We start from the raw sequence: 27,910 nt of genomic DNA, 5'->3' as shown, positions 1-27,910 counted from the left end.
GACAAAATAATATGCACTTTGCGATTGTAGAATATTTTATTGATAAGTTTTTTCAAATGAAGATACAATTAAATAAAGCCAGACATTGTAGTAATTATTCAGTATTTTGGCAGTGTAAAAATATTATGTGTTAATTATTAAGAATTCATTCAAAATCTATATTTTAGTGATCTAAAATTGATAAAATAATGAGCTCAATTGTACAGAAAATGTAATGAATTACAGTAGAACCCCTTTTAGGACACCCCCTTTTAAAGGAGACTTTCTCGTAAAACAAACAAGTCCCAGTGTGTTTTAACACTACAGCCAACCCCTATTCAGGGGAACCTTCATTACGTTTAATAGGTTTTTTACTGTAATTAACACATCCATACAAGATATATATCTATACATTTTTATATACCTGTATTTGAATTCAGTCTCGTGCCACGATCACGATATTTTTGAATGAAATGAAATTAAGAATTGCATTGAGGGAATGAAACGAGGGAGAATATATGCAAGTATACTTTTAACAAAATATGGAATGTTGCGCAACAAACCAGAAGTGGACGACAAGCTTTTCAATTAATGACTAATACATCTTTACTACATTATAATATTGTTATCAAATTTGATAAATTGATGTATACACTCTCCCTTTGTGAATAGAGATTTCTTTTTAAAAAATGTAATCAGAAAAATTTACAGATGACCTGTACTATAATTATTATCCTATAAATCAAAATCACATTTTAATTTGAGCATATCTTAACACCTAATATAAAAAATATTTATATATCAAAGCTCATTCTTAATTCATTAACTATTATGGGATTGAGGTATTGAAATCTACAATGCATCGAAAATACAAAAATCAACAAATTACTATTTACTCTATATTGCAAACACATTTTAATAAACCAATAATATTAATAGATTAAATTTGATTTCGAAGTCCATAAATGTTGCATTATTAAAAAGGTTATACTACTATCACCAGGATATTCATTTTTAATCTTTCCTCAGATATAAGCCCAGTCTGAGGTATAATCTTATGTATATTATGCTTATTATGGGAACAGTTTACTTGCATGAATTTTCATCATTGCGTATAAGCCCACCTACTTCCTATACTTCACTATATTTTGTGTAGGAGGAGGGTGGGCTTATAACTGAGCTCAGTTGATTCAAGGACCTAATGCATCCTGTTCACTTTTACTACCCATCCTTTCCTTGTGTGTCTCGCTTAGCCATGGCCACACATAACAAAATGTACAATTCACAAGACTGATTAATAGAAATTACATGTCAGTATTAAATAATTAAAATATATTAAAAGCATAGCTTTACAATATCCACAGCATATGTATAAAATGAATAAAAATCATAAGTAAAATGTTTTAATATGGCACGCATAATTAATATGTAGGCAAAAATTCTATAAAGATATACTGTCCTCTGAAAATAATGAACTAATTAATTTTTTTAAATGATCATTTTGAAGTATAATAATTAACAAGAGCATTAATGATTGACACATATGAATAGGAAAGCCAATGTAATCTTCGTAATTTATTTATTTTTTAAAGTATAGACTAGCATCTAGTCTAGGTTTTAGACAGCTATTTGGCTTAATATTCCTAAAAAGAAATGTATGTCATACTATGTCACTGCCACTGGGTGAACTTGCTATTGTTTCTAGCTTTCAAACCAGTCCCACCCTATTCCACATATATACCAAGTGAAATGTCGAGAAACTCAACAGTTCTTTTCAGAACTAATACACATGGTGAACCGCACACTTTATATCAACATTTGATTTCGCCATGCAAACCTTCAAACAATATGTCACAATATGACTATACTTAAGATGAAAAGAAATAAAAACGCCAGCTGTTGATGCTACAAATCAATAGCTACAAATTCATGGCAAGTCTGTCTACTATCCAGAGATACTTAATTTATTATTGTTCAGTTAAAAATTAAGGCAACATTTAAATCAATAACAATGCTCAATGTTTGTTATACTTAAAAATAAGCACATACTTACACATTCATGTTGAATGAATTTTTCGTTAATTTCAGATGACAATCTATATCCACACACAAGTATTTAAACTAAGATATAATTGCTACCACGGTTGACAATGTGTAGCTTAAGAGCCAAACTCTACAGTGTTGTCTTCTATACGCTTGTACTCATACGCGCCACGCCCATCAAACTGCAGGTAGAACTCGTGGTACTTCCACAGTGACTTCCGATGAGAGACCGTAAACAAAGAGATGCCGACTTCCCTGGCGTGTTTGTAGATGTAGCCCTCAACGTCAACGCTAACTGCACTCGTACACTCGTCCAAGATAGCAAACTGGGGCTTGTGATAGAAGAGACGTGCCATCTGTAAATAATGTAGATAATCATAATTAAAATAATAATTCAAAGGTAAATTAATAAATAAAACAAAAATTATTTGGGTCACCAAGTCACCAAGCTACCAAGCTAAACTAAAGCTCTGTATACACTATCAAACTTTATGTAACAACAAAATGTGATGTGCCCATATATGGACATGATGTCATATCACTACCGTATTAGGGCATATCACTACCATATTTGGGCACATCACACTTTTTTGTCAAACTAGTTTGATAATGTAGACAGAGCTTAAAACATAATGTAAACAGCTATTCTACATGTACTATCATATACCAATATGTTATAACTAAAAAAACTAAACAATTACTTACGGCAACTCTCTGCTTCTCTCCTCCACTCAACACATCCATCCAGTCTTGTATGGCCTCCCATCCTCCTTCACGATCAAGAATGTTTGCAAGTTGAACCTTAAAAGTAAACAAACGGTCATTAAATAGAACCATTGAATATCACTTGATCACCGAATAGAACACAATTATCAATGACACATGATGTGAAATCAATCAATCAAATGGCAAGGTTATACTTGGGTGTTTTATTGTTAAATGGATAGCACTGCTATACTATCTTAAACGCTGTCACACTATCAAACTAGTTTGACAAAAAAAGTGTGATGTGCTCAAATATGGTAGTGATATGAAATCATAGTGTCCATATATGGGCACATCGCATTTTTTTGTCACATAAAGTTTGATAGTGTAGATAGAGCTTAAACTTGCACATGGGATTAAATAGCAACTTGTTTTAACTATTTACCTTTTCCATTGACTCTGCTAATTGTTGATCAGTAACTCCTTTTCTCATCATATCTTCTTTAGTATCTGGATATATGATTTGATCACGTAGTGTTCCTAATGTCATGTATGGTCTCTACAATTACAAATAACAGGTAAAGAAATATACAGATATAATTATGAATCAAACTTGAAAACTCTCAAAATGGTACAGTAAATCACTAGTGTGATGTGCCAAAGTATGGTAGTGATGTGCCCAAATATGGTTGTGATATGACATCATCATGTCTATGGGCATATCACATTTTTTTGTCACATAAAGTTTGATAGTGTAGATAGAGCTTAACAAAATACACACCTGTGGAACGTAGAACAGCTTACAAGCTTCAGGCTTTGTCATTGTACCACCAAACAATGGCCATAGCTAAAAATAAAAGACAAAATTAAGTATTAAACCAATATAATATCACTAATAAATAAAATTGAGTGGATAAATACGTTGTGTAGTCATTTGTTATCTATCATTTCTCCTGTTTTTTTTTTATAAATTACTGTACCAAGAGAAAAAAACCAAATATTAAATACACATAAAACCGTATTCTAATGTTGTATATTGCAGTCCCATTCTTACTACAGTCTTTCAATATGCACAAAGTATACAATACAGACATTAATAATAAGGATAAATTGACAGTATTGTATAGTACAATGTTATACCTCTCCTAGAATTCTGAAGAGTGAGCTCTTTCCACACCCATTTGGTCCACATACAAGTACATTCATGCCACGAGTGACCTCAAAGGTCATGCCCTTAACAAGTACATCACCATTTGGCGTCACAAGAGGTACATTATCAAATCTATAAAGAATGAAAAACATCAAATATAGACAAGAATAAAGGCCTAACTTTGGATAAGTAATGTTTATAGTATTTTTGATGTTCTTATATGTTGCTTTTAAAATAATGTATCCCTGTGGTATTTCATGTCTGTTTTTAAATATTTATTGTTTTAAATAATATATCTCAAGTATCCTTAATATACACATTTTAGAATTTAATGTTGAAAATGTACTCATATTATTTCCATTTTAAATTGGGAATTAAAATTGAATCTTGATACTACAGTATCATTGACGGGTACTTTTTGAATACTATTTCAGAATTGTGATTTGTTTATTGCGTTGCTTTAACCATTGTTTAACACAGGCAATGCTGCACAAAATGTTATGAATGCTTCAACATATATTTATTATCTATCTATTTACAATGTCAAATGGAAGAAGATTAATGATTTGAAGGATTCTGGAAACTTTTTACTTTTGTAAGTAAAAATAAGTAAATGTATATGCCATGCTTTCTGCATTGCTGATTACATTACTTACTATCCAACCTAAAACTAAAATGTTAAATTTCAATGTAGCAATTTAGCCACACCCGCTCATACTACCATATTCTCTCTATTACCTTATAATATCATCTTTAAATATAACCTCTCCACTGCCTGGTACTAAAGGTTCACTGTCCTCTTCACTATCAGAATCTAAAGGAAGAAAAATACATTTAGGCTATTGAAAAGGGCATAAAACAGAATGATCTAAATAATGGTATTCTGTACCAGTTGTAGGTTTTCAATTTTTCATATCACATTCACTATCCTCTATGCTGTTTGCATATTATTATCAATGACTTTATTATTGCATAACATAAGTAGTAGGCTTTAATACAGAATATATATATTAAGCTCAGATAATGCATGATCGTGGAATTAAGTAGACTTATCAAGCCACATGCCAGATAAGAACTAGTCTTAATACACTCAGCCCTCATTCAAGCTGTTTTCGGCACCCCTGCATTATCATCACTGCTATACAAAACACAGCTTAACTGTACACAAACAAAAATAATATATACTTAAATAAGTGCTATTGTATATAGTATAATATTTAATTGTTTTATATTTTTAAACCATTCCATAGGGCCTGTTGGTTGTGAAATAAATAAAATTTATAATAATTTATGCCATACCTTTTCCTGTAGCTGATACCATGGTACGTTCGTAGCGTCCAGTGTTCAAGTCTTTCAGTACAGTAATTAGTTCTGTAACCCTAGCTGTAAACCTTTTGTATTGGAAACAAAATAATGTAAAGAACATTCAATGAAAATGCACACAAATTTGAACCACATTCACATATCGTCAACTTTGACCAGTTAGCCATGGAGGAAGTTAAAGACAGCAATGAAGATGCATATATCTTGAACTGTCAATAGGCTGGTTCCTTAAACAAGGTCATAACTCATTTAATAATAATAATAATAATAATAATATCCTGGATTTATATAGCACCTATTGTTGTGAAACCTCTATACATTATTAAAAGGCTGTTCACTCTTTTTGAGCAGTTGATCAAATAATGAACAACATTGGTAGAATAATCAATTTACCAATAAACATTAATAATACATCTATTAAGCTATGTCTACAATATCAAAATTTATGTGACAAAAAAATGTGATGTACTCATATATGGACATGATGATGTCAAATTACTACCATATTTGGGCATATCACTACCATATTTGGGCACATGGCACTTTATTTTGGTCAAACTAGTTTGATAGTGTAAACAGAGCTTTAAAATAACAACAAACTTTAGTGTGCTGAAAGGGTAGGATTGCTAGAAAGCAAATAATGTCACAATTACACTTGTCACAATTACAATTTTAATAAAGCAATATTAAAAGCACTGAATTACAATACATTACAAAAACAAACAAAACAGAAGTGTTTAGTGTAAGTATGTTAGTGTTTTCATACAATTCTCAAATCATTTAAAGTATTAACTTTGGCAGTCGGGAACAGCACAATTTTGTCACTAAAACTCCAATTAAACACTCACCCTGATAATCGTGTCATGTCTCGTCCAGCGAGAACAATTCTCCCGACTGCCTGAGCCATACGTAACAACATTCTCCCCGCCTGATAATATTCCTAGTTGATGACAAAATGAAATGATGTTGTCATAATTCATTGTAATTAGTTATGTATGATCTAAAAATAGCTAAATTTATCTGTAGTGATTGTAATTACTGCAGTAATTTGTTAACAGTAAATTTATTGCAGTTTAATATTTACTGCACAGATTTGAAAATATTGGTAATCTAAACAAAAATTATAGTTTTGGTATATAAATTGTTGTAAGGTTAATTACATACAAATATTAATTCACTATAAAAATATTAGTTTTCTTGAACTCCCGAAAGACTCCTAGACCAAGCATCAAATAGATAGATAGATCCAAACTGCAGTAACCGCAATAGCTACAGTCATGCTAAAACATACAGCCAGCCCTTTAGGCCGATAAACATGAAATACACAAACACAAATGTTAGAACGATGCACTAAAGTATACATATAATTATAAGGATAGGCATTGCGTGGCTGACAACTTACCCGGCCAGCCTTATGGCCTCTCGGCCAGCAAGTACTAAACGACCTATTGACATGGCCATTCTAAAAAGCATGTAACCTGATCTGTAGTATGTCTAAATAAAGTAATAGACGATTATTTATTGAACAGATTTAATATATAATAAATATTTAAGCATTATTACATCCAGGTATATATAGTGTAGTAACATCTATTTTTAATTGCAGTAAATAAAACAAACCACTTATACTATATAGAACATGTTTTTTAAAAAAGGCGGTTTGAAGAAGAATAAATATTTTTAAAACAAACAAAATAAATTGTTACATAATAAATAAAAAAGACATTCATAATACACACACATAAGTTTTCAAGGAGAAGTAAAATTAATAATATTATTAAAATAATATAAATAACAAGATTTAATGGGTAAAATAAGGTTTTAAGTAGTATTATTTTTGTAAAGATTTCTGCTCTATTTACAGTACAATACATTTATCCTCAAAAAAACATTTCTTTTATTCTGAACAAAGTAACTTTTAGGTAAATGTAACATACTGTACCATTCAATATGACTGGTAGTATTACAGTAGAACCATTCCTTTGGGGCACCCCTATTCTCAGTGTACACTTTTCAGTGAAACAAACAAGGGGAAACATATGCTTTAACACTGAGACCAACACTTGTTCAGGGGACACCCCTTCTGTATAAAGATAACACCTACCCTTACTGCACCTTACACACTAGTCATTCCATTTTGATTAATTGTATTTCAGATTATGATATAAATCTTATATAAATTTTCCTAATATATTGATTATCTACAACTTACCTCCATGATTTCTGAGTGATTAAGATGCAAGAATGGTTTGTGCTGTAGGTTTAGGAATGGTCTACTAACAACAAAATACCCAACAACAGTCGCAATATCTATCAAAAGAAAGTCAATATACACAGTAAAAATGATTATAATAGTATACCATGCTACTTGTCAGTCCAAATGGTCAGTAGCAAATACAGAAATATGACAGAGATAAAAGGAAAAAAAGTGTACTAAGTGCTGATGGATATTAATAAGCAGACAACTCCAAAAGAAAAGAAAAATAATAAATGTTTGATGATGGATTGATAGAATGAAACTCTGAACTAGGTCACAGGGACATCTTAGGTCCACATCAATTTAAAATCCAATTTTAACTTACATTTTGCAATTATGTTGTCAACAAAACCCATTGAGAAACGGAAGAAAATAAACTGATGTAAATGATCAACCTAAAAAAAAGAATTGGTAAAAAATTAAGAATGTTTTGACAGGTCATAGTTCTGACATAAATGAAATATCTCATGGATAAAAAACATTTCATGGATACAATTTAGCATTTTCAGTTCTATCAACTGCAAGGTAATTTAATAGATAACAGATAAACCTTCTACAAAATAGTTTATATAGTTAGGTTTTGAAGATGTTAATGGCAAGGCAAAACATCAGAAAATACATTGTTATCCAATAGTAACGCGACCTTTTTCAACTGCACATTGCTTGTTCTACTTAGAGATCTTCTAAACAAAAGGAGGGTTGTTACTTAATGCAAATGTCATGGGGCTAATGTATATAATTAATGTATAACAAAATTATTCCATATTTCTTGGTTTAAAATTGGTTTATAAATAAAATGTTGTGGGGCCAATACTTATGATTAATATATAACAAAATGATTCCATATTTCTTGGTTTAAAATTGGTTTATAAATAAAATGTTGTGGGGCCAATACTTATGATTAATATATAACAAAATGATTCCATATTTATTGGTTTAAAATTGGTTTATAAATAAAATGTTGTGGGGCCAATACTTATGATTAATATATAACAAAATGATTCCATATTTATTGGTTTAAAATTGGTTTATAAATAAAATGTTGTGGGGCCAATACTTATGAGTAATATATAACAAAATGATTCCACATTTATTGGTTTAAAATTGGTTTATAAATAAAATGTTGTGGGGTCAATACTTATGATTAATATGGTTTAAAACACTTTCAACCATTAGAATTTATACTACATAGAGTATATAAAGGGCTACAACACAATCTTACCAATTTCTTGAACGTGTGATAAATAGTCCTCCTTTCACACTTGTTACCTTGATAGAAGGCAATTTCTTCACTGTTTGTAATCAAGCGAGAATTGACAAATCGAAACTCGCCTTCAAACTGTTGCTCCTGTACAGTCATTCTACCAACAGGCCTACGTAGTCTATCGGTAAAAAATGAAATCATAATTGAATGCGATATTATATATTTGCATTGAAGACATTTTTTTTATAAAAGTGGATTGCTTTATTTTAAAATTGTATGCATAATTAGTCCCCATCAGGGCTGGACCTTATACATATTTTTGCTTAAGACAGGATAGTTAAATGTGCTTAAATGAAAAACGAAGCTTTTATATCATTTTAACCAGTTCTTTTTATCTTATGAAATGGACTCCAACATCATCCAATATTTCCGGAAAAATACTTGCTTAGGTCAGGTGTGGTTTAGGTAATTTTGACTTTGATAACAGACTTAAACAAAATTAATGGAAAAAATTATTTTCTGCTAAGCAGAATCTAACCACAAATGACAAAGATTAAACATTATTGATTTAATTGAAATCTACGAGTTGTTGATTAAAGATAATTAAAAATATTGGCAAGTATTATGGTAAGAATACAACATACCTTGTAAGTACTAGGCCAGATATAGCTAAGTATAGCAACATGAAAGCTGGTCCTTGAGCACCTATAGTTGATGCCAATACACGGGTGTAGATCAAGATGTCAAGTAAGGGCTGATGAAGAAATAAGAAATAGGGTTTGTGAAATATCAAAATTGTGATTTCCAAAGGACAGCATATTATAAAATGGGCAAGATTTTTTTACTGGAGCAGTGCTAACATACAAAAGTCTGTCAAAAATAGTATCAAAAACAGTTAAAATTTCATTTTAGCTGTTAAAATGGGGAGTATGCACTCTTAAGCTCTGTCTACACTATCAAAATAGATTGACGAAAAAAGTGTGATGTGCTCAAATATGGTAGTGATATGACATCATCATGTCCATATATGGGCACATCACATTTTTTGGTCACAAAAAGTTTGATAGTGTAGACAGGGCTTTAGTGCTGGATTCACCCCTGATGGCAAAAATGAAGAATTAATTCATCAACAATAAGCTCTATCTAAACTATCAAACTTTATGTGACAAACAAATTTGATGTTCCCATATATGGACATGATGATGTCAGATGGCAGAGTTGTATATTATTATACAGCTATTTACCTTGCTTAAGTTTGAGTACAAATCAGCTACACTGTTGCAGAATTTCTCCACATCTTGTGTTAATAGCTGATCAGCATTTGCTATACGATTATCAAGGTTGCTCATTTTGTAGTATGTGAATCCTCTGTAAATAATTACGGCATTAGGAAATATGATGTTTGTTTATGTAACAAAATTATATAGCAAGCCAATGCAGAGGGAATTAAATGATAAAACAGCAGCAAAGAGTTGTTTCTGCTGAGAGCATTTGAATCAATTTCTGAGCAGAAGAAATGGAACAAATCTCAAATAACCACTTAAATGATGTCAAACTAACGATTAAAAAAAGTGATTCTTGGTTATAACGCAGGCTAGGAATAGGCCAGGCCTAACGCGTCTACATCTACAAGAGTACATTTAAGACCAGGAATAAACTGGTTTGCAGGCAAAGTCTTTAAATAAACAGACTGTATGACTTGGTCTGACATTCTTTACCTATTTATATGTACAGTATGTTCATATGATAGGCAGTCAATACAAATGGGTTTTGAAATAAATAATAGTTTAACTATTAAATATATTATAACTTATGTATGTGTTATTAAAATTACCTCAGGTATTGATCATAGAGAAATGATGTCAGTCTTGTTCTGAATAATAACTTTACTTCATTCAATCCATACTTAAAAAAAAAAAAACAATTATTGTTTAAAAAATTATTAAAAAGAGGCAATAGCGAAAACCATGTCCAATCTTCTATATAATTAATAATTATTGTTTCTATTTGCAAATTAAAAATTAGACTTACTTTTAGCAAGTTGTTTATCAATGATATCTGAAAAAAGAATGAATAACCAATTAAAATTACTGGACAATTTGATTTGATACTACACATACCAGAGGACCCAAGTTGAAAAAAAAATGTTTGGGTAAACAATAGAGGGCATGCTTTAATAATTAACAATTATATAGAGTGCGCTATATAAGCTAATATTAAGTTATACAAAAAATCTGTGAGCGTACATCATCTGGGACATCCAATACCAAATTGACTAGGCCTAGGCCTACCTGCCTATGTTTGGTAATAAACAATGAGTAATGTCAGACACCTTTCAGGCGTTCAGAATACTTACAGCTGGCATGGCACAAACGAAATTAAAAAGATATTTCTTGAATAACCCAACATCCCGACCAATTATAGAGCTAAAAGAAAAGTATAAAAGAGGATTTAAATTCTTATCTAGTAAAACAACATTATGCATTGTTTTATTTACATTACAAGCATATTAAATGAATAGTGTATGTATGAATAGTAAGTCATTACGAACACTGTACATCTTGTGACATACCGCACTAAAGCCTGTTTTCCTGTCGATCATCAGTTGCGTTAAGTTGAGTTGATTCAACAATTTGACAGGAAAAGGGGGTAATAATCAACGTTAAAAATCGTTAAAACCTGCAACTGAGGTCAACTTTAATGATCGTTACGATCGTTAAAACTGACCAATCAAATGGTCCACAAATTACGTCATTGCAGTTTGTGAAAAAATAGGTATGCGCTGACAATTCTTGAATTTTTACAACGCGACGAAGTTTTTCACCTTTTTTGTACACTTTTAAGGTCTAATATTTCAAAACAACAAGTGTAAGTCAAATTAAATTATAATATTAAACCAATTAAATTTAATGTTTGTCTTTAGTGTAAGTCTAGATTAAGATATCAACAAAAGCTTGTCCTAAGCTGGGTCGAGGCATCAAAACCCTTAACTTTTTCAATTTTTATGCGGGCCTTGGTTTTTTAATACTTCACGTCTGTGTGTCCCAGCAACGCTCGAGAGAACCAAGAAACTATGAACGATCGTGTAAAAATGTGTAAATATTAGCGGTCCGGCTCGATCATCGTTATTTTATTTTCAACTTTAACGATTTTAAACTCAACGCAACTCAACGATCGACAGGAAAACAGGCTTTTACTCCTTCAATCAGAGTGAGTATTGCGTAGGGTGCATAGACTTATTAATTTTTCTTTTCATAGCCAGATTCTGGGGACGAGTTTGGGGCGTCCTCTTGATCTCTCGACTTTTCTCATAGATTGGGATAGAGCTCTTTGCACTGGGATATCCGAGTATAGTATTGTTTGTTAATGTATAATATTTGGTAAATACAAAACCCAAAATGTACCTTTCTATGGCAGTTCCATTTTGAATCATCCAAACATCACAATATGTTCTTGCCGCCAAGGAAGCAGCCACCATTAGTAAATAAAACGTCTGAAAACAAAAATTTTAATCATTAATTATGCTTAATCCACGTTTAGAATATTTTTGGCTTCTTTTGGAACCCCATGACATAATAACATTTTTGTTTAAATAAAAAAAAGTAAAAATAACCATTTATATAATTTGTATACAGGAATTATTATTATTATTATGTAACAAAATTTCATTTAATATTTGTGTTTTGAGGCGTGTGAGTGCAATCACACACATAAATTTTGTAAACTTCTACACAAGATACAAACAGCATACCTACAACACATATGTTGAGGAGTGTAATTTGTAGCACACCTTTTCAAAATAATATTTTAAAAACATTTCTCGAAAAAAAAAAAAAAATCTATAGTAACAATCTACTACTACAGTACCATCTACCTGTACTTTTCATTACTGACAATACATATAGTTTTCTATGAAAATCAAGAGTCAAGGACAAGTATGTATGATTTAAAAAGAAATTCTTAATCTTGCACGCCATAATCTTTTGTAAAATACCAATAAAAAGCCCTGTGTGAATAATCTATACTCTAACAGGATGCTAAAACAAACTATCCATAATTTCCTACTGCCACTGAATAAATTATAAGGAGTATTACTTTTGTTAATGTTATTTTTTTATATCTTGTACATAATTTAGTTTAAGTTTCCTTGTACTGTAAATAGGCCTATTGTTAAATCATATTTTTTCTCTAACTTTTATTTTACTTACTCTGGACGCACTTTCATTCAAGAAGTGTGCCACTGTTTCAAAAGTGTAGCTTCCAAATAAATTATTATTATATCAACAGTGTAGTAATTAAACAGAAAGTTCCAAATAAAATATGTAGAATACAGTATGTATATATATATATATAAACACATTAGGCAAAGAACATTAATTCTAAACCGCCCGGTGATATACTGAAATTTAATTAATTAATTTGAAACGATAAAGATGAGGAAATCTGTGAGAATGATATATATATAAATCCAAAGGCAAATTACTGAAAAAATGACAATGCTGTGGGTATCAGTGGCTGAATCTCAAAGGAGATAAAAAAAAAAAGCGAAAAGCTAAATCAAAACGATAAAGTAAAACAGCCAGAAAAGTTTGCAGAGCTATATATAATATATGAACATAAATTAGTTATAAAAAGTAATCAACTTAAATGTGGCATGTGGTTAACTCATTTGGATAAATAGTAAAGTCATTTTCTGATTTCACGCTACCAGCCTGTAGTTAGTTAGATAAAGATGAGGAAATCTGTGAGAATGATATATATATAAATCCAAAGGCAAATTACTGAAAAAATGACAATGCTGTGGGTATCAGTGGCTGAATCTCAAAGGAGATAAAAAAAAAAAGCGAAAAGCTAAATCAAAACGATAAAGTAAAACAGCCAGAAAAGTTTGCAGAGCTATATATAATATATGAACATAAATTAGTTATAAAAAGTAATCAACTTAAATGTGGCATGTGGTTAACTCATTTGGATAAATAGTAAAGTCATTTTCTGATTTCACGCTACCAGCCTGTAGTTAGTTGTTTGTACGCCACCTGAATATTACGCTGGAACAGACTTTCATAGGCATATGAAAGCGAAACAATACAATTTTTTACAATATGTGTTGTTCATGTTATATACCTCATATATCAAAACAAGCTGTATATCACATATTACCAAATAAATAAACCTGGAAAATACTTACTTCTTTGCATTTTAATCTTGGTACTAATATCTTAATAATTGAAAATAATCGTCTAGAAAAAGAAAAAAAACAACATATTCATAGAAGAGAGTTGCTGTTACATATTAATATACCAGTATATCTTGTTCTCTATTTTATAGATGTAAAAGAAAATAAATGTTTATTTGAAATGAAATTGAAATCAATAAATAGGAACTAGTAGTACTTCAGATAATAGCATAGAACAGGTACTTAATACTAATGTGTTAATTAATTCTTACCATTGTAAGTTTTTGCAGGCATACAATAGAATGCTTAGTGTTTATTCTTATTATTCACTGTCAATTATGCAGAAAACAAAAATTGTGTAGATTTTAGATAATACTTTTTGCTAAAAGTCTTACCTGAAAAATACAGAATCTACAGCAGCCTTTTCTTTTGATTGTGCTTTTGATTTTCCTCCCTAAAAAAGAAAAATAATTGTTTTAATGGACAATGGTTCAAAAGAATGTCCGCTATATTTATGTCCCTTCCTTGGAAAAAAAAATAAACAAAAAGAATAAGTCATTTTTAAATTGAATGTTGCCACTAACGGCCAGATTTAGGATAGCAAATAGTTAGTAGTTGTTTTTTTTTCGTCATTGGTAATATTCTGGTAACTGTTTTAGCAAATCATATTTTTAAACATCCATTTATGACCCATGGGTTGGCAGGTCTGATTTACTATACTATGTCATATTATTTGTTAAAATGTTACCCAAAAAACAGTAGTAATGATTTATACCTGAAGCACCGCAGGGATTTCTGATATACTGAAATTTTTAAAAAAAGAGTTTCATTTAGTAAAATTGTGTGAGGTGCAGTTACTTGCTTACAATAGTAATACCATACCACTCCATGTTGCTGGTACTTAATTAAATACTTATTTATTAAAAATAGATATCCATGCATATTTAAACATAATTATTTATATTATTAATCAATGTACCTGCAGATTAAATAGCCTGTAAAAAATATCCATATTATTTTGTTAATAAATGTTTAAACACAATCATAAAATTAAATTTAATAATAACATCAACAATAGGTTAGGACCTAAGTCTAAAGTAAAGCTATAATAGGCCTACTATTTATTACTAGCCTATTTTAGACTATCAACAACACAACAGGCAATTGCCAATGACATTGCAAAAATTGTTTATTTAATATTAGGTTAACAAAACAAATGCTTTTTAAGTACTAAAAAATTAATCAATTTTTAAATCAAAAGAAAAATTCCTAAAAAGAAATTTATATTATAGGCCTAGGCTAGGCCTACTGCGCAGTCCTAGAATCACGTCGGTTAATGCCAGGGAATCCCCAGCCGCTGCCGGTGGCATGCCATGCCAGTTGAGTTGGTCACCCCAGGTAATAACCTGTCTACCTGGCGGCGTGCAAGATAGGCGTCTACCTACTACTTAGTACAGTAGCTGATTAGCCTAGGCCTAGCCTAAATAAAAGTGTTACCTTTCAGTTCGTTTCCGCCTCCCTTTGTTGTCCTTCGAATTATCCAATCTTCTTGCTAAGTAGTATATGCTAAAAGCACTTGATATTGCTACAGCCGACGTTGGGCTATACAAAAGTTTACTCATTGACGGTGCCATCTTTGTCCAAATGGCTCCTCTACCCTATCTGAACTGCTGTGTTTCAGATCGTACGTCGCCGCGCGCGAGCCTATCTATCCGCTTGGTCGATTGTCGAGTATGTGGCAAAAGAGCAGCCTAGAAAAATTACTGGGTAGTCCGAACCGCCACTACTCCGAACAACACATATCCCCCATGAGTCCGATCTTTGTATGATAGGGGGCAGTATATTAGTGTGAGACATGTGCGTAGCGTACACAACAAAAAGCAAAAAGAAGGCACGACATGGGCGGGGCTCTAGTAGCCAGCAACTGAAACCACTAAAAATAAAAACAATGTATGCCTAGGCATGTGTACATAAACTGCTCGACCCACAAATTATTAATTTTTAAAATCTTTTTCATTTTCAACATTTTATGGTTTACTTTTTATTTCATGATCACTGAACCATGTAATATGACCTCAGTTTTGAGGTCGAAAGAAAAACAAAACAACAACACAACCACGAAGTGAAAAAAAACTGGAATAAACCAGTAGTAAACCATTGATCAAAAATATAGCATCTGTATGCAGCAGCAGAGATTTACGTCCCTGGATAAGGTAGAGGTAAAACTATAAATAAGCTTAGCCTAGCTATTTCAAAATGTTATGTAGGGCCTAGAGTAGTAGGCCTACGTGTAGACATATTTTAATACTAATAGAGTTTAAAGTAAAATACAGTAACTATTGGCTTGACTGGCCTGCATTCATTCCGCTAAACCAAGATTATAGAATAGATAGAAGTATTGTGTGAGCTGGGTGAGCTGGGCGCACGCGTGGAATAATTGATGGTGGATGGAGATTACCGCCTTGCTTCAGCCAATAATATAATATATTATTAATAAATATGGCCTTGCCCTTGCGAACTCGATGGTCTATACTATATTGTATACCTTTAATTAACTTATATTGTACTACTGTATCTTTTGTATGTACACTGCTGTTTTAAACTATTATTAAATATTAAATTACTAGGCCAATTTGTTGTAGTCACCAAAGTTATCACAACTGATTTAGTTTGTATTGCACATCTACTTTAAAACTTATTGCATCTACTTTAAAAGTTGGTCATCCCTGTTGCAAGAGTCACACTTTTAAAGGGTAGCCCCAGATTTATTATAAAATACATTACACATAATATAAAATATAAACCTTTGCAACAACATTGATATGACCCCACATATTTTTGGGCATTTTTCACAAAAGTATATAATTTATAAATGAATATTTTACACAGGAAAATACTTTTTTTTATTAGAAATAGTTACATGGCTAGCAATGCATTTGTAAGTCGCATTGAAAATTTGTAAGATTCCTATCTTAAAACATGAAACATATGTAGCACCACTTTTTTAATGCTAGTTCTGATTCACCACTTTTAAGTGGGGTTATTGTCAATATTGGTGAGGTTTATAATAATAATAATGATATCCTGGATTTATATAGCGCCTAATGTTGTGAAACCTCTAAGAGCGCTGAACATTATTACCCCTGTCAATCATTTTTTGCATCAAACACGTATGTATGGAAACATACTCCCATAATGCAGCTAGTAATCATCAGATAATGTCTTGATCTAACCGGGTACCCATTTATACACCTGGGTGGAGAGAGGCAAACGTAAGTAAATCATCTTGCCTAAGGATACAAGTAATGCGGAAGAGTTGGATTCAAACCGCGATCTCACGATCAGTAGTCCAACGTCCAACACACTGCGCCACACACCCTTACCTTTATATGTTACAATAAACATAAGACAATTTATACCCGGAGTAATTACCCTTTAAGCATTGCTAATGATAATACAGTACTTACATGATTTTATTTTACACTTATACAATGAACATCTTACCAATATGTTTTTAATAGAATTGGTCAAAGCTTCAACATGGCAGGGACTATGTCACGAGTAAGAAGTCTTTCAAGATTAGGTCAAAGTCATCGCATTTGGCCTTTAACGTCTTCTATTCAATCAGTCAAGTACACAACACAAAGGTAAATGAGAGTAAACCAGCCCAAACATTAGATCATAGCAGAATGTCTGTTTTTTATCTTACACTGCTAGAGTAGGAATTGGCTATCTCAACTGCGGTCCCTCCCTATCTACTGTATTAGACATATCCTCCTTTTCAATTGGGATTAAGGCACCTCTGGCATATAATAATAATAATAATAATAATAATAATAGGGTACTTTTTTTCCTATACTCCATTTTATTCAAAATTAAATTTAAAAAAAAATCATTTCATCATTGAAGTACTTTTTGACAGGATAAAAAGTACCGTTTTTCTGTTTTTGTGTATTATATTATGTCTCTCACATGTCTCTGGAATATAATTTGTAACAATTTTAACTTTGTAAAGATTTTTAATGTGGCTGTTTTATACTTTTACACTTTTTGTCATTTTTTAATCTGATTTCCTGACAACTGAAATTTCCTTGTTTTATGAAGGCAAATACATTTTCTTGTATCTTGTATAATGTGGCCATTATAAGCTGTATAATAATAGTATTATGATTTCCAATGACTAAAGTTAGTTTCTTAACTTTTCTCTGATTTCTTGATCTTTGCAGTAGTGATAAGAAAACAACAAAACCTCTAAACAAACGCTTAAAAGACACAGCGGAGGTTGTTGTGATAGGAGGAGGTTGTGTTGGAGTCAGCACTGCATATCATCTGGCTAAAGCAGGAATGAAGGATGTAGTGCTCTTGGAGAAGACTGAGCTCACTGCAGGTTCAACCTGGCATGCTGTAAGATCTATATTAAGCCTTAACAAAATGCAAATGCTTTCAAATCTTGCAATGTAATGAAAATTTTCATTCACTGTTCTATTTAATGCCTACCTACCATGTTTATTCAAATCCAGAAGTTCTAGTTTTTTATTTATTTATTTTATTTCAACAATATTTTACAAGGGTGGTCCATCCAGCTGAAGCTGATCATTAGGGACCCTCACAAAAATCCAATATGACAAGGTATAAGCATGTACTATATCATCATAATTGTACCGATCTTGTACATGGTGGTTAAGAGATTTTGTGACATTGAATCTATTATCTAGTTTATTTTAATTACTGTATATGTTTTTCAGATAACATGTGTTTTTTTTCTAGGCTGGTCTTGCAACATACTATCATCCAGGTATTAATTTGAAAAATATTCACCATTACAGTATACAGCTGTTCTCACAATTACAAGAAGAGACAGGACAGGTATGATTTAGTTATCAATCAGAACAATTTCACTTTTGAATTGTTTGGATAAAGAAGGCTATTCACATTGGTCTGACATTGTACAGTATAACCCAATATTAGATCAATGAGATAGTATTCAAAATCCCTAAATTAATTTCTTAAGGATTCAGATTGTTTGGTTAAAGCTCTGTCTACACTATCAAACTTTATGTGACGAAAAAATGTGATGTGCCCATATATGGACATGATGATGTCATATCACTACCATTTAAGCTTATAACTACCATATTTGGGCATATCACACTTTTTTTGTCAAACTAGTTTGATAGTGTAGACAGAGCTTTACAGTTTAACAACAGATACAGATCATGTATTGTGCAGAATCAAGTCTATGTAACTTAGTGCAATTTAAAGGGATTCCAAATTGCAATTCAGCAAATTTCATCGTGCATTGTCAATACAAATGTGGTTATTATTGGTCCTAGTAAGAATTTTGTATTGGTGAACTTTCACCCAAGGTCATGCATTTAAAATTCACAATTGCTACAAATGTCAAATTAGTTGCACTGCAAATCTACTATATTAAGGTTTTGAGTTGAGAATCCTTTCGATTCTTATATATTTTAACAACTTTTATTTCTTTTCTATTTCAGGAGGTGGGGTTTCACACACCTGGAAGTTTAAGGATAGCATCCACTCCAGAGCGTTGTGATGAGTTTCACTACCAGATGCAAAGACAGGCTTGGCAGAAGGCACCGCAATGGCTCCTAACACCAGAGGAAATCCCAGAAATACATCCACTACTAAATATGGACAAGGTACACATGGATGTAATTGTGTTGGGTGGAAGTGAGCTTTTGTTTCCCACCCATTATTGTAAGGTCTAACACCCACCTGTAAACTGTAAGTTTTTTGAATAAATAATACTGTAGTGCCCGGTGTTAAATGTATGGTGTGTCTAAGAAATCAAAATGTATTCTTACAAAACAACTGTAATTTAAAGATATGATTTTTTACATGCCATATGTTGTGTTATCTTTAAAAAATCTGCAGTTTTTGAAGATTTGTCCTTGTGCCATGAATGTGTGTTGTCATGGCAATACCCAAAGGTAAAAAGTGGTGGGTGCATGCACCATATTTGCAATCCCTTGAGAGGAAACTATTTCACTTAAAAATATGCAAAGACAACAATTGCATGAGTCTTAATGGATGCCATCTGGCCCATTGTACACTTTGCTCTAAAATGATGACTTCGAAAAGGTTTATATCTATCAGATGAAGAAGAATTGATAGAAATGACTCTTGTACAAAATGTGCTGCGAATTCATTTGTTAATGTACTTAGTGAATATTTTTAATTCAAGTAATCATAGATTATTAATTCACCAAGGTAAGATGGAGTAGATTAACTCTAGGCCTACAGACTACAGAACCATTTTTGCTAACAGATATTGCCTTTATATCGATTTAATATAACATTTGATATCCCCTTTTGAATTGTTTAATCCCTAAAGAAAAAAATATATAATTTATTTGGATGATCTCAAATAATGTATATCTTTATAATGTTTTGTCTTTTTTTAGGTTTTATTGGGTCTTTTCAACCCCAATGATGGTCATATTGATCCTTATTCACTGACACAAGCTTTAGCAATTGGAGCTAGAAAGTATGGAGCGGACTTGTATCAACATTGTCCAGTGACGGCTACTACTCAGCGGGCAGATGGAGGATGGGATGTTGAGACAGAACATGGTACCATCAACGCCAAGCGGGTCATCAATGCTACAGGTTAATAAAACTTACCGGTCCATCATCTCTCGTACAAATAGGTTTCGTAACAACTTTTATTCTGCTGCCATTCGGGTACTGAATGCTTTTTAGTATACCGTACGAGAGCGATGTGACACTTGATTTTTTTTTTTTTCCTGTTTTTGTATATCTCAATAAATGAAAGTAATTTTCCATTGATGAATGAATGAATGAACTATTATGAATATAAAAGTTGTAAAACCCAGTTCTAAAAATGTGTAAAATATCGTGAATTTTTAATTGAATGTAAATGTTTTGTAGGTTTTTGGGGAACTGAAATTGGAAAAATGGCTGGTGTAGATATTCCGCTAGTTCCCATTCATCATCAATACGTAGTAACCTCTACGATTCCGGAGGTTAAAGCATTGAAGAAAGAGCTGCCAGTAATCCGAGATCTGGATGGCTCCTACTATCTAAGACAAGAGCGGACTGGTCTGCTTGTTGGTCCTTATGAAACTGAACATAAGATGAGGTTACAAGATGATTGGATCACTGATGGTGTTCCACCGGGTATGAATTACAATTTCATTTGGTTTTCATTATTATTATTTATGCTAGTAGCAGTGGCTGGATTTGTGGACAACTATTGTCTGGACAGTTACGTACAGTACCTACAGAACAACTACTTTCAGGGCAAATAAAATTTAAAGGCAATTGCACAATGTCAAAAAGAAAAGAAATAGTTGTGTTAAGGGAGTTTGTCTAAGGGATTTGTTATTTTTCCTAGTCGATTAATTGTCCATGTACCTGAATACGTGCCTGAACTTGTTCACTATTTGAAATAATTTTAATTTAAATGCAGATTTTGGACGTGAATTATATGAAAGTGATCTTGATAGAATTAGCGACAATCTAGAAAGTGCCATGGAGCTGGTTCCTGTGCTAGCCAAAGGGGACATCCAGTCAGTGGTTGCTGGACCAATTACCTACTCACCTGAAAATCAAGCACTGCTTGAGCCATGCTATGGTGTTCATAACTACTGGGTCATGTGTGGTTTTGGGTAATTACTCTATATTGTGTTTTATCCACAATGTTTTGACCTTAAAAGTTGCCATTTGTTCAGTATTTGATTGTGCTGTATCTGTATCTGTTAAGCATACAAAGAATTGAACCTTCAAAAAAGCATTGAGCAATTGTATGTCAAAATGAATTTCCTTCTGGACAAATAAAACTATGAATTTTGTTACGACTGAAAAGCGATACTCACTCCCAAACCCTTGGTCATATAATTTGTTTGTTTATATATTATATATTTAGGCAAATTGCTAACGATAGTCATAAGTGAATTCATTTCACTTTTTAAATGTGGCAATCCTGTTGACAAATCAAACATACACACAAAAGGCTCTACATAAACTTATTTTAAGTATTTGGGAGTGGAGTTGTAATTTGTCATTAGAACAAATCCTGACATGACAGGACTTGAACCCAGGACCTTTGGATCGGTAGCCAAGCATCATAACCACCACTTCATCTTAAGGTCTTGTTTAACTGCCACTCTACCTCCTTGATCCATACATTTCAACTGGTTACCTAAAAAGCAAGAACCCTTCAGAACAAGTATGAGACTAAGAATGTGTCTAAGTTTAAAAATTGTAATTTTTCTTATGACAGATATGGTGTCATCCAATCAGGTGGAGCTGGTAAATACATCACTGATTGGATCATGAATGGTGAACCACCGTATGACCTCATAGAGGTCGATCCAAATCGCTACGGCAAGTGGTGCAATAATGAATTTATATTCAAGAAGGCTCGTGAATCGTATGGTTTAAACAACCTTCTAGGTTATCCCAAAGAGGAGAGACCAGGTGGTAGGCCTACAGAGAGGATCTCTGGAGTCTACGAGACACTTAGACGTAAAGGTGCCGAGATGGGATTTCATGCTGGTTAGTAGAACAATGCTATAAACAAAGTTTAATATGTCCTCATCCAAATACCTTTTAATTAGTGAACCAAACAGTATAATATGAATATTAGCGAAAGCTATTTTCTGGCTCCTTTTCACATATATTGTACTATTTATGTATGATGTGAATAAAGTTGGTAGTTGAAGATGCCAGATGGGTCAAATATGATGGCTGTGACATGATTATAAGCTTTTAACCACTACTTTGCATCAGTGAGCCTGAGAATACAGTAAAAATCGCCTCAGAGTAGAGCAGATCTTAATTCCCCGACACAAAACTATTTCCTAGCAGTAGTTTTTATCATAGTTAAAATCATATTAAAATATGAATGTAATGGGGGTACAATACATCAGAGTATGATTTTTGTTTGTTTTTATGTGAATTGTTTAGGTTGGGAACAGCCCAACTGGTTTGCACTTGAGGGTGATGAAGCAGGATACAAACCAAGTTTTAGACGAACAAACTGGCATGAACCGGTTCTACGAGAATGTCAACTAGTCAAGGAAAAAGCAGGAGTCATTGACCTTACACCGTTTGCAAAAATTGAAATCAGTGGTAATGATGCTTCAAAGTTTTTGGATAGACTTGTGGCTAATTCTCTTCCAAAGGTAAATCAACAATTCTTAATTTTGAGGTTTGCTACAAGATATGATACATATGACATTTATTTTAATTCTATAATGTTTTACCGTATTAAACAGGTTGGTTCTGTAAATGTAGCTCATATGCTGACCCCACGAGGTCGTGTTTATGCTGAATTGACTATCACCAGAGACGAGGAAAACAAATACTTTGTAATCACAGGATCAGGCTCCGAACTACATGATTTGAGGTATGGATTGTGAATTTTAATCTTTATAGTTATTTTAAAGTGTAGCTGATCTGTAGAACCTAAGCTGGTTGGTTAATAATACATTGCCTATCTTCAAAACCCAAGGCCCAGCATTCAATTCTGACTTATTGCTAGAGTAATCATGACTGATTGTACACCACTACCTATAGATCTCAAATGATACTTACAAGCATATGTGTTTTTCCATCATGTAATTTGTAAGATGTATGCAATAAACTAAATTTATTCCAACTATTTCAGATGGATGGAAGAACAAGCTTATGCAGGAAAATATGACGTCCAATTTAAGAATGTAACAGATGATGTCGCGTGTCTAAGTATAGCTGGACCACTGTCAAGAGATATACTAGCCAAAGTCACTGAGTCCGATGTCAGTCATGCAGCATTCAAATTTATGACTAGCCAGAGCATTAGGATAGGTGACGTCACAGTGAAGGCACTGCGTATATCATATACAGGTACAAACTGGTTCTATTATTGAGATAGGTGATGTCACAGTGAAGGCACTGTTTATATCATATACAGGTACAAGATTATAACATCATTGTCAACACATGTGTCTTATATGAATATGTCAGTTAACATGTACTGCACATTTCAAAAATTAAAAATCATACCAAGCTACCTATAAGTTTCTTTTGGTTTCTTTTTAGGTGAACTTGGATGGGAGTTCTATCATGATAAAGGAGACACAGCGAAACTGTATGACACATTGATGAAGGCTGGTGAACCATTTGGTATTGGAGATTTTGGAACGTATGCCATCAATGTGATGAGGTTAGAGAAAGGATTTAGGATGTGGGGTGCAGAGGTAAGCATATGCAGGCTAGACTACATTTTGAATAACTGTTCACACTATCTTAAGCATGTCTGCGATACAGTATAATTATTCCTATGCCTTACCATACTCGGTGAGTCAAATAGCATCGTGGGTTCAAGGTCGACTCCGCTCCTAGTTCTGGTGGAGGAATAAGGACTATAAACTGTAGTTCCCGTGTACACAGTAATAACCCATTTCATCATTCAAGACGAGTATGGGGTTACCCCGGTGAACTGGTTCATAAAATAGCCCCTGTATCAGAGAGATTACCACTTATCTGATAGGACAGTGATTAATTTACTATTTGTAATCCTTGGCCACATGCACCTAAAGTCATAAAATAAAAACAAAAAAAATCTAATTTGAATTGTAGATTGAGGGGAACCTACTTCCTTCATTTATTCACCAGTTTTTATTATTTTTTCATATTTATACCCACCATTTCTACTGTACCTTTCAATCGAATGTCAACAGCTAGGCTACAGAAAATATGAAGCATTCAGGTTTTGAATGCTGTAGCAGAGGAGTTATAGATGGTGCAGTTGTTTGGTTTTATCATAGAGATATTATAGTTCACTATAATATCTCTATGGTTTTATGTATCAACAATATAAAAATTACAACAAGCTGACTGCTGACAGTACTTACAATAAGAGAAAATAACAGCACATAGTATAAAAATCGGCCAATCAAATGAAGGGTAGGTGTGTTATAAGTTTTGTTATTAATAATATGAGGTGATGGAGCAATTCAAACAATCTTTTTTTTTGTACAGATGTTAACAGATAACAACCCACTAGAAGCAGGTCTGCAACCATTTATTAAGTTAAAAAAGGTTGGTAGATTTAATTAAAGTTTATTCCACTGCAAATAATTCTAGGAAGAGCTAAATGTATGCTTGGAAAAGTATATAATATGTACACTTTTTCTCTCTCTTTGCCTTTTTTACAATTATTTTCAGCATTTGCCGCTAAACGAGTTCTCTGTTTAAATTAAATATCGTACAATATTTATTGGTTCATCATTGTTAGAGAAAGAACTGTAATGAATCCATGATTAAAGCTCTGTCTACACTATCAAACTAGTTTGACATAAAAAGTGTGATGTACCCAAATATGGTAGTGATATCCCCAAATATGGTAATGATGATCATCATGTTCATATATGGGCACATCACATAAGTTTGATAGTGTAGACAGAGCTTTACATTGTAATAAATTTATATATATTTATATATCAGGAAGTGGATTTCATTGGTAAAGATGCTTTAATAGCACTCAAGGAAGAAGGCTTAAAGAGGAAGTTAGTTTTACTGACAGTAGATACAGACAATGTTGACCCTGAAGGAAACGAAACAATACGGGTAAATGGAGAGGTGAGTTAAACAAGAAGGTAGATTAGAATCAAATCGGCCATTTATTAATTATTCGAAGCAACATTCCCTACGTTTTTTAGATCTAAATTAAGGTCGGAAGCTGGTCCTATTGCGATAACTTGTTTCTTTAAATGGTTAAAATGTGAAAATAAGTTGATTCTAATAATTTAAGTGGCCTGCTATAAATCCCAACATGCATTGTAAGAATGGGTCTTTAAACTTCATAAACTATTCTGTAAACTGGTTCTAACATGGTATACATTTTCTCTTTTTAGGTTGTAGGGAATACCACATCAGGTTGCTTTAGTCACTATTTAAACAAAAGTATTTGTTACGCATATTTACCATCTACCATGACAGAGATTGGTACACAGGTACAGGTAGAGCTACTTGGTAACCAGTATACCGGCATCATAACCAAGGAACCATTACAAGATACTGAACCAACTAAGACCCGCAAGGCTATGAAAGCTGCCAAACTAAAGTAGACGGGGGATATTAGATTGAAAGTGCTTATTTTTACAATACATTTAGACATAAAAAGAAAACAAGTATTATGAACAAGAAAGCATTTAAAAGTCAACTTGCATAAATAATAAAACTTTTACACATATATACACACACATTTTTATCATATACACCACATTACATGAAATGCTGTAACAACTTTATACTGTATACGCAATACATGAAATGCTGATTGACCAAAATTACGACCTTGAGTTGACTAAATTAATGTTATTTGTAGATTTATAACTTAATTATTAAATATTAATCATGATTTTAAGGGTTACCAATTTTGACTACATTAGGTAAACTGAAAATATTGCCTCTACTGGCAAGATTCTGAAAATGAGAATTAACATTATCTTGTTTGTTTATCCAGTATTGTGACAAGAATTTAATAGTATTGAATTTTATTTTATACACATGCATTAGTTTTTGTTTGAGATTTGTTTTTATTGTAGTACAGTATATTATGGCAGACGTCTGTCGCAAACGACAATGTCAAATAGATATTTATCATGGAGGCCTTTTCCTCAACATCTTAATGTTTGTTTGTTGATGGTCGTGTTTTATCCCATTTTGCAGCATGGATCTCCAGTATTTTTCTTGACCTGACCAATAGGATATGCAGCTGGTAGTAATGGTAGACGCATGTCAATATCAGGCAAAAATAAAACAGAATTAGTATAGATTTAGGATAGGTATATTATTAGTATATCACAAACGATGATCTGCCTAGTGCTAATCACCTAATTAGAAAGTAACTTATCACTTTTAGACCAGACGACAGAATACATTGCTGTAATGTGACTTAAGTCTGAGGTAGAGTATTAAACTGTATTTGGAATTTTTGTTCACTGTTCCATTAAGCCAATTCATAATGATCACAAGTCATGTCTGAAAGTTCTATTGTAGACCACTGGATATAAGGAATTATTTTATGGTGAATTTTTATGGGGATATGGAAACAGTAACGCACAAGACTGAGTAAATGGATACGTACACAATTTCTTTGTTGGACAATATGGCATTCTGACAATTGCCTGTTACATAGAAAAAGAATAGATTGTATTTAAAGTACAGTACTATATGAATTAAAATGCTAGGTGTGATAACATTTATATTATCCACTACTAATATTTAAATGCCAAAACTTGTAATTTTTTATTTTAAATTTATGTTAAACTTTTATTTACGCCCTGCCATTAAAAATTCATATGAATAAATAATTGTTTTAAAAAGCTTAAAATTCACTTGTTCTTCCATACATTTCTGTTTAATGGAAAACTTGTCAAAACTTTTTAATGTCAAAAATGTATACTGTAATATTTATATTAGGCCTTTTTAGGGATTTGAATTAATATTTGTATAATTGTTACTTTAACCATTTATAAAGAAACTCGTGGTGGTATGTGGTATGACTCATTTTGCATTAAATAATATAGGCCTAAGGTTAACATGAAATCCTGATGTTAAACTATATTTTTTTCTTTGATAAATAAAATTCTGAACATGTACCTGAGACTATTGACTCGATTTTATATTTGTGAGCAGAGTATTCTAGCTTCATACAATAAAGAACACCAGAGATGATCATAACTGTAGATGCAGTCAATTGAATGACTGAATCTCACAATGATAATATTTGTTTCAACTAAGAAATGTGGACTGAGGATGAAATTTATTTACTTGAAATGTTTGGTTAAACCATGGAGGTATAATTTTATACCTCCATGGTTAAACTGATTCAACATTTAACAAAAAAGTTTATTGAAGACACTACTTATTATGCAATCAAGATTATGTTGCTGTAAAAATCAAAGAAAGAATTATTATTATGAAATTAACGGATTAATAATTTTGGTTTTTTTTAGCTTCAGGAAAAAGAATTTTACTTGTTATTGTTCTTCGTATCTTGTATGTATACTCTTTTCGAAGTTTATATATATC

At 32.2% G+C, this 27,910-nt stretch overlaps 2 protein-coding genes across 3 annotated transcripts; one reads left to right on the top strand and one right to left on the bottom strand.

Moving 5' to 3' along the window:
- Nucleotides 1–17: 17 nt before the first annotated feature.
- On the bottom strand, nucleotides 18–15,562 carry LOC144844439 (ATP-binding cassette sub-family D member 3-like). Of its 2 annotated transcripts, none has more exons than XM_078701352.1 (21): nucleotides 15,335–15,562; nucleotides 14,613–14,640; nucleotides 14,233–14,291; nucleotides 13,850–13,901; nucleotides 12,066–12,154; nucleotides 11,018–11,087; nucleotides 10,693–10,719; nucleotides 10,496–10,566; nucleotides 9,906–10,029; nucleotides 9,306–9,415; nucleotides 8,680–8,839; nucleotides 7,783–7,852; nucleotides 7,413–7,510; nucleotides 6,603–6,694; nucleotides 5,177–5,268; nucleotides 4,616–4,691; nucleotides 3,868–4,009; nucleotides 3,509–3,574; nucleotides 3,173–3,286; nucleotides 2,728–2,823; nucleotides 18–2,378 (listed from the first exon to the last, which is right to left on the bottom strand). In XM_078701352.1, the coding sequence occupies exons 1-21, from the start codon at nucleotides 15,469–15,471 to the stop codon at nucleotides 2,139–2,141; spliced, it is 2,013 nt and encodes a 670-aa protein (XP_078557478.1). In that variant the 5' UTR covers nucleotides 15,472–15,562; the 3' UTR covers nucleotides 18–2,138. The 2 variants fall into 2 exon arrangements, with proteins under 2 accessions (XP_078557478.1, XP_078557477.1); XM_078701351.1 differs by lacking the exon at nucleotides 6,603–6,694 and adding an exon at nucleotides 6,049–6,140.
- Nucleotides 15,563–16,038: 476 nt separating this feature from the next.
- LOC144844432 (dimethylglycine dehydrogenase, mitochondrial-like) lies at nucleotides 16,039–27,482 on the top strand. The gene is made up of 16 exons (XM_078701337.1): nucleotides 16,039–16,056; nucleotides 17,359–17,484; nucleotides 18,064–18,241; nucleotides 18,605–18,703; nucleotides 19,339–19,503; nucleotides 20,269–20,473; nucleotides 20,756–21,004; nucleotides 21,297–21,495; nucleotides 22,110–22,384; nucleotides 22,796–23,013; nucleotides 23,107–23,237; nucleotides 23,499–23,716; nucleotides 23,912–24,069; nucleotides 24,854–24,913; nucleotides 25,319–25,453; nucleotides 25,729–27,482. The coding sequence occupies exons 2-16, from the start codon at nucleotides 17,378–17,380 to the stop codon at nucleotides 25,939–25,941; spliced, it is 2,610 nt and encodes an 869-aa protein (XP_078557463.1). The 5' UTR covers nucleotides 16,039–16,056; nucleotides 17,359–17,377; the 3' UTR covers nucleotides 25,942–27,482.
- The last annotated feature ends 428 nt before the right edge of the window (nucleotides 27,483–27,910 follow it).

The sequence above is a fragment of the Antedon bifida genome, chromosome 6 (assembly GCF_963402885.1).
Source record: "Antedon bifida chromosome 6, ecAntBifi1.1, whole genome shotgun sequence".
NCBI lineage: Eukaryota > Metazoa > Echinodermata > Crinoidea > Comatulida > Antedonidae > Antedon > Antedon bifida.
The sequence above is the reverse complement of the archived record's forward strand: the minus strand, read 5'-3'. Positions and strand labels throughout refer to the sequence as shown.